The sequence below is a fragment of the Cnephaeus nilssonii genome, assembly GCF_951640355.1.
Source record: "Cnephaeus nilssonii genome assembly, chromosome: 16".
NCBI classification, from domain to species: Eukaryota; Metazoa; Chordata; class Mammalia; order Chiroptera; family Vespertilionidae; genus Cnephaeus; species Cnephaeus nilssonii.
Window position 1 is genome coordinate 32474934 of NC_137087.1, and position 12452 is coordinate 32487385.

At 38.7% G+C, this 12452-nt stretch overlaps 1 protein-coding gene across 1 annotated transcript in view; it reads left to right on the forward strand.

The window, feature by feature from the left end:
• Positions 1-12452, forward strand: part of PCDH15 (protocadherin related 15) — a gene marked incomplete at its 3' end in the record, with an annotated part of 650107 nt that overhangs the window by 593376 nt on the left and 44279 nt on the right. Inside the window, exon 28 of the mRNA XM_079793021.1 lies at positions 11095-11183. Within this exon, the coding sequence (XP_079649147.1) occupies positions 11095-11183 (89 nt within the window). The remainder of the gene's footprint in view (positions 1-11094; positions 11184-12452) is intronic.

Below are 12452 nucleotides of genomic sequence, written 5' to 3' on the forward strand. Positions count from 1 at the left end.
TTTTTTTGACATTTGGGAAATATATCATATGTTTTTATATATGCTTTTGGCAACAATGTCATAAGCATTGGATTTCTATTTGGTCTGCAAATTTCATTTTTTAAACATATTAGGTTAGAGGTACTTAAATTTTTAAAATGCTTTGCGGAGTCGTGCTGTAGAAATTAAAATAATTTGTATTATTGTTTAAATTACTTTTAGGCCTTTTGTAATTAAGGAAAAAAGGAATGTTATGCAGCAAGTTCATGTTTCAATGGATTTTTTTTTTTCTTGTTGTTCAAAAGTCCCATTGATGACATTGATGATCCTGGACTAAGTTAATTTGGTTTCAGTAAACAATATCACTTTATTCTGACTTTTTCTTTAGAATTTCAGTGGTAGATTATTCCCAAGGGTGGTTTGCTATTAGCATTTATTCAAAATATTTAACACCAATGCATCCATTCCATGGAATCTCTATCGTTATTTGGACTTTTCTCTGATAAATCTATATAAATTATAAGTATAATTATTATTGGAAATGTTTGTCCCTTAAAGATAGAATCAAGTATAATTTTTCTTGCTTCTTACATCTTATTAAATCTTCTTTTTTTCACAGCTTTCCTCATTTAATTCTTTGGACAGGTTTAACCTTCATATTATGCAAACATCAGTGATCAGATATTTTTATTTTTAGATAAAGATCAATCACCATGATTGTGGTGGGTGTGAAGGCCACAACATTCTCATTTATAACAGTAAAGCTGCATAAAAAAACAAGGGCCAATTTAAGCCAAGAAGCTTTTGACATAGAAGATATTAAGGTTGATATAGATTTTCGATCAAATTAATATCTATAAACATTAGGTAAAATAATGCTTTTTCTCTTCCTGTTAAGATATGCACACTGTGGTACTTTAAGGCTAAATGATAATTTAGTATATTAAACATAATTAAAATATTATTAAAATGTAACTATATAGATTATATATATATATTATGTAAATAAGCAATATGAAGTTTATGGGATTTTTATTTGGACTCTATAAATTATTATGTGGAAATTATGAAGTATACCTTTAAAATTATTCAAACTATATTGAGAAAAATTAAATTCAAATAAATATGCCTACCTAGCAAATAATATTTGTAAGATCTAAAATTCTTTAAATTAAGAAAAGGGAGATATGGAAAGAGAGAAATATTTTATGAAGAGAGAACAACAATGTACCAAAACCAAGAAGGAAGAGATGTGATGGCAGGTCTGAATAACTGATAAATATTCACTCAGTCTGAAGAATAAGACTAGGAAAGTGACTAAGTGAAAGGGCTGAAGATGGAAGTAGTTGGTTCATATAAAAGCTGAAAGCAATATTAAAATTATTGGAACTCTTTCCTAAAAGCAACAAGAAACCATTTTTTAAAATTTAGTAAGGGTGAATGAAGATAAGATTTTAATTTAGATAAAACCTTGCTTCATGCAAATGTGGTTCTCCCCTGAGGATACACTTCTGCTGCCTTCCAAAATAATGGCTTTTGTGTTCTGTTCTATATATGTTTGCCATAGTCTTCATACTACCTACTGGCAAAGTAGAATTCTCAGTGCACCACATTGCTGCTTCTAGATCTTTCCTTCTTCCCAAGAATCCAACCTTGGTTCTCATCATCTGTCTCTGTCACTTACTCACTGCCTCATATTATTGCTGCAATCACCCACATCATTGCTCAATCCCCAACATATTTCAATGAGTTTAGCTCCGGAGTTATCTCCAACAATTCTTCTGTCCTAATTTTTGGCAATTTTGCTATATGCATAGATGAATCTTCCAGTATCCTAAAGTTAAAATTTCCCTGAATGGCTTTCCTCCAATGGCTTTACCATCTACCCTATTAAAATCACTTAACAACCAGAGTTATTTTAGCCATTACCAATTACTGCAACCCCTCTATAACCTCCATTTCAAACTTCCCACTCTCTGACAATAATAATGAATGTGTTCAGCTAGCCCCAGCACTCTTGTGTCCTCACCAGGACCTTTCATTCATTTAGCCTGCTATATTTTTACCCTTCCTCTAACCCCCATGTGCTCTCTTTCCTGCTTACCAGTTTTGTAATGCATTATCAATTATTAAAAGCACTCCATCACATAAAAATTCAACTTCCTTGCCTTCTCTTCCTAAATCATATACACTTAGCAAAACCATAACTGTACTTAATTGCAACTTCCTTCTTTCTCTCATGCTGAGTATGACTGCAAAAACATGTACAATTATATAATTAGTCTTTCTTTAAATTAATGATGAAATCCCCCAAGTGAGCTCTTATTTATTCAATAACCACACTCTATATTTCCTGGCTCATTCACACTCTTCCTCTTCTAGAAGAACTTGTTTCTTACAATCCTCAATATCTTCTCCACATGCTCACTAATTGCCTAATTAATTGGCAACATATTTCACTGAAAGATAACATTAAAGCATTTAGAAGGATACTTGGACAACTCCCATCACTAACTTTTCCTACCTACCAGGATTTATACTGACATTCTTTGCATTATTACTATTACTATTACTATTACTATTACTATTACTATTACTATTACTATTACTATATGGATTCTCTATTCATTTATCAGGAACCATTATCTTGACCTGTGCAACAGATTCAAATCCCACTCACCAACTCTAGGACATTGTTTCAACAGCTCTCTCATTTTCTACATTCATCATTAATATCAATCCCCCCTTTATTTGATTACTAGAGGTCTGGTGCATGAAATTTGTGCACAGCCCAGCCTGCACCCTCTCCAATCCAGGACCCCTCAGGGGATGTCTGACTACCAGTTTAGGCCCGATCTGCTGCCTTCCAAAATAATGGCAGTCAGACATCCCTCTCACAATCTGGGACCACTGGCTCCTAATTGCGTCCCCTGCCAGCCTGATCATCCCGAACTGCCTCTGCCTGCCTGATCACCCCTAACTGCCCCTCCTGCCAGCCTGATCACCCCTAACCAACTCTGCTTGCTGGTCTGATCACCCCCAAATGTCCCCCCTGCCAGCCTGATCACCCCCAACTGCCCCCCTGCTGGCCTGGTCGCCCCCAACTGCCCCCCCGTCAGCCTGGTTGCCCGCAACTCCTCCCCCCCCCCCCCCCCGCAAGCCTTGTTGCCCCAAACTGCCATCCCCTGCCAACCTGATCGCCCCACGCAGCCTGTTGTTCAGTTGTTTGGTCATCCCTCACTAACTCCCCTTCCGGCCTGGTTGCCCCACACTACCTGCTGTTCAGTCGTTTGGTCGTCCCTCACTAACCCCCCTGCTGGCCTTGTCGTCACACGCAGCCTACTGTTTGGTCATCCATCTGGTTGTTTCAATCATGATGGCCCCTGGCTTTTTATATATTAGGATTCCCATAACCATCCTTTTTTTTTTTTTTTTTTCTTTTTCTTTTTGTGTTCAAAATAAAACCCTCTTAATCTACATCTCCTTCAAGCTACCACTCATTTCTATTACTCTTTCCAGAAACATTCATTGTTAGAGTTGACTAATTTCTCACCATCTAATCTCTTCCAAACTCTCTCTAATCATAATGTCAGTGCTAATACTCATCCAAACTTATTATGTCAACATCATCAATGGCTTCTTGTTACTAAATGGGCTGGTCATATCAGTCTTCATCTTATTTGAACCATCAGTAGCACTTGGATGATTATTATCTTTACTTGGATTTTGGGCCACCATGCTCTCTTTTTACTTCTGACACTAGAGGTCCAGTGCATGATTGAATCATGCACGTGTAGGGTCCCCTACATGCTTTCGCTTTTCGCGGTGGAGCTGGGTGCTCAGCGGAGGCTTCTGAAAGGCCTGGTGCCAGAGCAGACAGGCACCCAGCTCCCTGACTTTTGATGGTCCGCGGCCGCTGAGGGGGGCTACCCTGCTGGTGAGAGGCGCAGGGGGCGGTACTCCCGCCCCCTGAGCCTCTCAAAGGCCACTGACGGGGGCTGCCGCGGACACCTGGCTACCCTGCCATTGAGAGGCGCAGCTGGGTGTCCACGGCAGGCCCCCTCAGCGGCCGCGGATCTGGCCGTTGAGAGGAGCAGGGGGCGGGAGTCCCACCCCCTGCGTCTCTCAACAGCATAGTAGCCCCCCTCAGTGGCAGCGGATCCGTGCCTCTCAATGGCCAGATAGGCCACCCCGAGTCCCGCCCCCCAGCCTCCTGCTGCCCAATCGTGGGCGTAGCGGAGTGATGGTAATTTACATGTTAGTCTATTATTAGATAGGACTAGAGGCCCAGTGCATGAAATTCGTGCACGGAGGGGGGTTGTCCCTCAGCCCAGCCTGTACCCTCGCCAATATGGGACCCCTCAAGGGATGTCCGACTGCCCGTTTAGGCCCGATCCCACTGGGATCGGGCCTAAACGGGCAGTCGGACATCCCTCTCACAATCCAGGGTTGTTATGCCCCTAACCGCTTCTGCCTGCCAGCCTGATCACCCCCTAACCACTCTGCTGCCAGCCTGTTTGCCCCCAACTTCCCTCCTCTGCCGGCCTGGTCACCCCTAACTGCCCTCTCCTGCAGGGTTGATCACCTCCAACTTCCCTCCCTTGCAGGCCTGGTCCTTCTCAACTGCCCTCCCTTGCAGGCCGGGTGCCTCCCAACTGCCCTCTCCTGCTGGCCATCTTGTAGTGGCCATCTTGTGTCCACATGGGGGCAGGATCTTTGACCACATGGGGGCAGCTATATTGTGTGTTGCAGTGATGATCAATCTGCACATTACTATTTTATTAGATAGGATAGAGGCCTGGTACAGGGTTTGGGGCCAGCTTGTTTGCCCTGAAGGGTGTCCCGGATCAGGGTGGGGTTCCTTTGGGGCATGGGGCAGCCTGAGCGAGGGGCCTGTGGTGGTTTTCAGGCTGGCCATGCCCCCTGGCAACCCAAGAGGAGGCCCTGGTATCTGGAATTTATTTTCCTTCTACAATTGAAACTTTGTAGCCTGGAACGGAGCCAAGCCTGGGGCTCCCTCCGAGGGCCGGCAGCCATTTCTGTTGGGGTTATAATTGAAACTTTGTTGCCTTAAGCAGGTGGGCCCAGCCAGGGTGTGCGGAAAGCTTTGCTTCCCCTGTTGCCAGCGGCAACCCTGGCCTGCTCTCTCAAGCTCCATTCTGCTGCCATTTGTTTGAATTTGTTTACCTTCTATAATTGAAACTTTGTAGCTTGAGTGGAGGCTTAGGCCTGGCAAGGGCAGGTGGAAAGCTTGGCTTCTCTGTTACCTAGGAAACCTTGCTCTCTGTGGCTGTAGCCATCTTGGTTTGGGTTAATTTGCATGCTCGCTCTGATTGGATGGTGGGCGTGCCTTGTGGGTGTGTCGGAGGTATGGTCAATTTGCATATTTGTCTATTATTAGGTTAGATTACTGTTTATTCCTTCTTGGTTCCTTTGCTGGTTCAGTTTCTTATCCTTACCCTTTAATACTGAGACTTCACATAGCTCAGACATTAAAATTAATTCTCTTTTCTACTTGTACTCATTGACTCAGTCAATTCATTCAGACTCATAACTTTAAAATATCATCTATATACTAAAACATATTAAAGTTATATCTTTACCCCAAAGCTCATTTCTAAAGAGTGGACTCATATATCTATTTGTACTTGCAATAATTACAGATTAATATCTAATAAAGATATCTATGTAATGTTTCCTAAACTGAACTTCACTTCCTCATCTCATTTCTTTCATTTATAGTCTTCCCAACTTCATTTGATGCCCAAATTATCTTTGAATTCCTTTGGCTAAAATTTCTTTATTCAATCCCTTAGTAAATACTGTTATTACTGTGCATTATTAACTGCACATTTTTCAACATTTCTACTGTTTAAACTTGGTTTAAACCACTATCATATTTTACCTATATCATTGCACAAACTCATTACTTCTCTCATGTTTCTATTCTTCCTACACTACAGTCCAGTTTATTTATAACAGCCAGTGATTCAAATGTAATTCAGCTCCTGTTATTTCCTAGTTCAAAATCTTTTAATATAATACCAATTTACTCAGAAATTTTCAATTCATATATGAGACCCTTGATTCTGGCCTCCAGTAACCTAATTTTCTACTCTTCTCTCTCTCACTCAGTCAAACCCAATGATATTGGCCAAGTTGCTTTTGTTCAAACAGTCAGACATGCTCTTACTTGTCTGAGATTTGGCAGTGGCTCTGCTTAGAATGTTTCTTCTCCAAATGTAGCATCATGATATAGTATCAAAGAAGAACACACACATGCCTCAAAAGGCTGTTAAAATATCTTGTTTTTTTTCAAGAAAAGTGAGATTATACTACAAACCATGTAAGAGAGACAGTGACCACTCCAAGCAAGAATTGGTGAGCCTCTAAAGGTCCAATATGTTAGTATTTGTCACATGTGGCTTCTCAGCACTTGAAATGTAACTAGGTCACATTAAAATGTACTGTAAGTGTATAATACATGCTGAATTTCAAAGTCTTAGCATGAAAAAATATGAAATGTCTCCTTAGTAAGTTGTTTTATGTTGATTACATATTGGAATGATAATATATTAAATACATTTTGTTAAATGTATTATTGAATTAATTTCATATTTTTCCTCTTTGAGTGCCAGAAAATTTTTAAATTACATATCTAGTAAGTATTTGAGGCTCAAATTATATTTCTATTGGACAGTGCTGTCTAAAGTATATGGGAAAAAATGGGTGAGGCAAGAAAAGATAAGAGGTTTGTGATGAAGAATTAAAATGACTTAGGAAATAATGTAACTTAACAATCTCTTGTTTTAGAATTCTAAGCTTCATAAATGTTATTTTCTCATTCCTTTTTTTTTTACCATACCTAGTGACAAAAATAAATTTTCACAATAATAGGTATATTTTCTTTAAAATCTTTCATTAGTGATCAACACACAAAGAATAAAATTAATAAGCATAATTTTTTATGGTTTTGTATAATAACCTGACATGTATTTCTGATAATATTTTCATAGAAGCTATACTGGAAACAGTAACAAATAATCAGTAATGCTAAAGACTCAAATATCTCTTCTATAGATGATGGAAGGAACCAAAGACTTAGGGATATAGGATTTTTTTTTTTTTTTGAAAATCAGAATTTAAACTATAATAGCTTACTCTTCATTTGCATAGTCCAACATATACACATTTTATATAAACCATATATTAATACTTTTAAAATATTTAAAATTTTAAATGTAACTTTTAACAGGTAAGTCTGAAACAACTACTTTTGGAGTTAAATACAGTAAGACATTTTATCTGAATTATAAATTTTATATCTTAAAAATAACAAAAGTATGTTTTCAAAGGTTATTAAGATTAGAAAATCTTTTGGATAAATTGTAAGCTTAATATACATATATTTCAGAGGATCTGAAATCTTAATTTAGTCTGTTGATTCAGTCAGAATGTAGCCCCAAAGCTCATTAACAAATTGAAAATTCCCTTTGAGTCAGTAATTTATCTTTCTGAGAAATTACTGACTGTTCTTAAAAGGCAAATAATAGAGTTACTTATATCTGCTAGGTGAAATTTTGCTTCCAAATAGGGTCTTAGCACATGAGGTGATTGCATTCCAAAAGTTTACTTGTAAATAAACTTCAAAAGCTCAGAACATATATAAGGGGAAATTCTAGAAATCTGACAGCCACATGTAATAGATACCTATGTATTTGTCATGGTAGACATACTGTATAATAAAAAAATCCAACATTTCAGAAATTTAAACAAACAAATGTGATTTTTCTCTCATATGACTGCAATGAGAGCGTGTGTGGTTGAGTGATGTTCTCCACAGCTTTCCTACAAATGGAAACACAGGAACTCCGTTTCCTTCAACTTAGGTTTTTGCCCTTGTCTACGACTTCTTTCTTAGGACAGAAATTGAAAAAGAAGAAAAGACTCACACAGAAAATACTTAAGCAATTTCTTTCTTTTCACTAACTTTATATCTGTCAGAACATCATATGGTTCCACCAAACTACAAAGGAGGTTGAGGAATCTGTTCTTGTTGAGATAACACTCCATGGCTGCTGTTTGTTCCAGGCCATTTGCTTTTTGTCAGAATTCTTTTCTTTTTTTTTTTTTTTTACATTGTCTGATCCAGTGTTATAAGAAAGGGGGGGGGGGGGGAGATAAGGAAGGGAATAAGATAAAGAAGAAAGAGAGGGAGAGGGGATTGGACAGACTAAGAAAGGGAGAAAAGAAATGAGCAAATAATTTTAAAAGTATCATATACATTTTTCTAGAGATTTTTGCCATATATACTACCAAAAACAAAAATAAGCGAATAAACAAACAAATAAACAAAACTAAAACACTTCTAGGTAATATCTGTCTCTTTTTTCACTCATGACCAATAAGAAAAATAAAAAAGTTACACAAAAACTGTGATAATCTATTTTCTAGTAAAATTAGAGGAGTGTGTGTGTGTGTGTGTGTGTGTGTGTGTGTGTGTGTGTGTGAAGACATAATCAGGAAAATGTAAACATTGGTTCCAGACATCTATAATGAGTTAGGGATGCAAGGTTGTAACTGCCAATGTTCACTGTTTGCTCATAGGTGGAAATATGACAGATGCCTGGCTTAATATACACTGCAGAACACGAATTACTGGGCTCAAACAATGGTTTGAAATATTGCTAATTAGTCGCGTCATTTCACATAGTAATAGTAGTTTGGATTTCTTCTCCCAAAACACTGAATTTTCCAGCCAATCTGGACCTGTTTTCCCATATGGCCATATCACTAGAGATGAGTTAGTAGTTGATCTCTTCCGATGAGTCATAGGCTCTGATTTGTCACATTTCCACTTCTCCCTATTATTTCATGCTTTTGGCTACTTCATTCATTTAGATTACCTGTCTGGTCTTTGAAGACACTAAGTTTGTGGCTCCTGATAGGGCATCTATACGTAGACAACTTGGAGCCTGTATCAAAAATACTTGCAGCATGAAATTATTCCCTAGTATAAATTATGATCAGATATATGATGTTAAATATGCCTAATCCAGTATATTCAGTTTATGGTCCTAATACATTACATACACATAATTCTAATAGTGTCTAACTTACATGCAAGACAATATGTGATTTGACTTTACATTGTTTTATATCCATATTGGGTAATAGTAAAGAGCATATGTTCTGGAGTCAGCCTGCACTAATCAGTCCCAAGTTATTATATGTTTCTTTGTTTATTAGTTTTCTTATTTATAACTGTATAATAGTTATAACTACCTGATATGGTGATTGTTAGAATTAAGTGAGTTAAAGCCTGTAGTGTATTGAGGAAAAAAGTAAATTGTATGTTGTAAGCAGGTAATAAATGCTTTTATTTTTATTCCATTATTCTAAACTAGAGGCCCAGTGCATGATTGAATCATGCACGTGTAGGGTCCCCTACACGCTTTTGCTTTTGATCACGGGGAGTTGGGTGCCTGTCCGCTAGTGCACCAGGCCTTTCAGAAGCCTCCGGCATGGCGGAGGCTTCTGAAAGGCCTGGTGTCTGAGCGGAAAGGCATCCAGCTGCCACGCTTTTGCTTTTGATCGCGGGGAGCTGGGTGCCTGTCTGCTGGTGCACCAGGCCTTTCAGAAGCCTCCGGCATGGCGGAGGCTTCTGAAAGGCCTGGTGTCTGAGCAGAAAGGCATCCAGCTGCCATGCTTTTGCTTTTGATTGCAGGGAGTTGGGTGCCTGTCTGCTGGTGCACCAAGCCTTTCAGAAGCCTCCAGCGCGGCAGAGGCTTCTGAAAGGCCTGGTGTCTGAGTGGACAGGCATCTAGCTGTCACGCTTTCACTTTCGATCACTGGTGCACCAGGCCTTTCAGCAGCCTCCGGCGTGGCGGAGGCTTCTGAAAGGCCTGGTGTCTGAGCGGACAGGCATCCAGCTGCCACACTTTTGCTTTTGATCGCGGGGAGCTGGGTGCCTGAGCGGACAGGCACCCAGCTCCCACGCTTTTGATGGTCCGTGGCCACTGAGGGGGGCTACCCTGCTGTTGAGAGGCGCAAGGGGCAGGACTCCCACCCCCTGCGCCTCTCAACGGCCGCTGAGGGGGGCTGCCGTGGACACCTGGCTACCCTGCCGTTGAGAAGCGCAGCTGGGTGTCCACGCAGGCCCCCTCAGCAGCCGCGGATTTGGCCTCGATCTGGCCATTGAGAGTCGCAGGGGCGGGAGTCCCGCCCCCCTCAGTGGCAGCGGATCCGTGCCTCTCAATGGCCAGATAAGCTACCCCGAGTCCCGCCCCCCAGCCTCCCACCGCCCAATCGTGGGCGTAGCGGAGTGATGGTAATTTACATTTTACTCTATTATTAGATAGTATAAGAACAGAAAAAGTTGGCTAAAGCAGACATAAAGACTATATATAATGATGCCTTAGTCAGTTTGGCTCAGTGGATAGAGCATCATCCTGAGGACTGAAGGGTCCCATGTTCAAATCTGATCAAGGGCACATACCTCAGTTGCAGGCTCGATCCCTGACCATAGCCAGGGCTTGTGTGGGAGGCAACCAGTCCATTGTCTCTCTCACATTGATGTTTCTCTATATATATATTTCTCCCCCTCCCTTCCACTCTCTCTAAAAGTCAACGGGAAAATATCCTTGAGTGAGGATTAACAACAACAAGACTATATATGATGGTTTTATTAAATGAATTATTCTAACTAACCATATCACAGATTCTTAGTCACAATGACTAAATGTTCTCTTGAGATTTATAAAATAAAGTCTGTGTTTTTTTGTTTTTCTGACTGTTCTTAACCTACCTAATTAAAAAACAAACAAAAACATCTTTCATGCCCTAGTAAATAATGAAGAAAGCCAACAAACACAAAATCAACAACAGTAGAAGTCACTTAAAGTTCTGTAACTTCTAAGTAAACAACAAATGGTCTGTCATTCTGAACATGCCCCGACATCTAATGAAAATTACATGACTAAAAATCATTTATTACTAAATTTAAAAATGAAAACAACTGTGTGAAATGCATAGCGGAGAAGAAATAAAAAATGATCTAATTATAGAAATGTTAATGAGTAAAAGTCAAACAAATTCTGTTTTTTCTTCTTTCAGGTCTCTGTTGTCAATCAGCTGGACATGCAAGTCATTGTTTCTAATGTGCCCCCCACTCTAGTGGAAAAAAAGATAGAAGAACTCACAGAGTAATGAATTTTTGTTTACTTATATATTTATTTTCATACAGCTATAATTTTTATTGGATTAGGTCATTTTAATCATTATAATGTTCAGTTTAAACATATATTTTAACACACTGTCTTAATAATTTAGCGTGCTATTTTCCTGAAGTAAGTAGTTTTGTTTGAAATATGTGGGGGTTCTAAGAGTACTTTCAAATAGGACTGGAAATTAGATGTGAAAAGATATTAATTTGGAATGCCTTGATTAATGCATCAACATAACCTCAAATGCAGCATATAAGAAATAAATCATAACATTAATTATTTGAGTATATAGGATGTCCCAAAAATGTTTACACACACTTTGAATAATTATAAAGGCAGTGTTTTTGAAATACACTTCATTTTCAAAATTGAGCTATCAGCTGTTAATGTGTGTATACAATTTTTTGGTCCCAAATTATTCAGCCCAATATCTAATAAGCAATCCAGCTAGTCCAGGGAATGCTATTTCTCAGAGTGATATACCTAGATGGCTAAAGCTTATTTTTTTCAAAAACCAATTTTAAATGACATATATTTAATTATTCTAAAATATATGACATACTCATCTGCCTTTGAACAGAGTACGCTGACTATGTTACTGTTTACTCAAAGTTGTGATTATTTATTAAACAACTGGCCTTTAATCTTCTAAGTGCTCTCAAGGATTATTAAAATGTCTTTACTCTTTCACTCTTAACTACCCTGACCTAACCTGCCACCATTTCATAATTTGTAAATTGGTATTTATTTATTATTATGTCTTCTATTGAATTTTGGTTGACACATGCCAATTATCACTGTTAATCTGCCTCTCTCTAGCAAAATATCTCCTACTTATAAAGTCCCAGGAGAAACTTCAGATAGGTAACTAAACTATTAGTAATTATGTGTCAAATAAAATACAATAGGCATTGATTAAGGCATGAGTGATCCCCTTATAATGAGGCATAGGTGTTTTGCAACAATTATTTGTTGATCTTTTATAAAACTGAACCATTGGATGTCATATAAATTTTCCTACAAATGAGGTGACTGTCAACATGTATGCATGGAATATTGATAATACAGTGTCTTGTTTACCTCTGAAAGTGTTATATATGCTTAACTTTTATCAAAATAATAGCTGATTACACCTGAAAATTTTAGAATTATACCTGTCTTTTAGCTGCTTTAATGTCATCTATTGGGGTAGGCTTTCTCTGATTACTCTGTCCGAAAGAGATGACATTCTCTTCAACCTCTAACCCA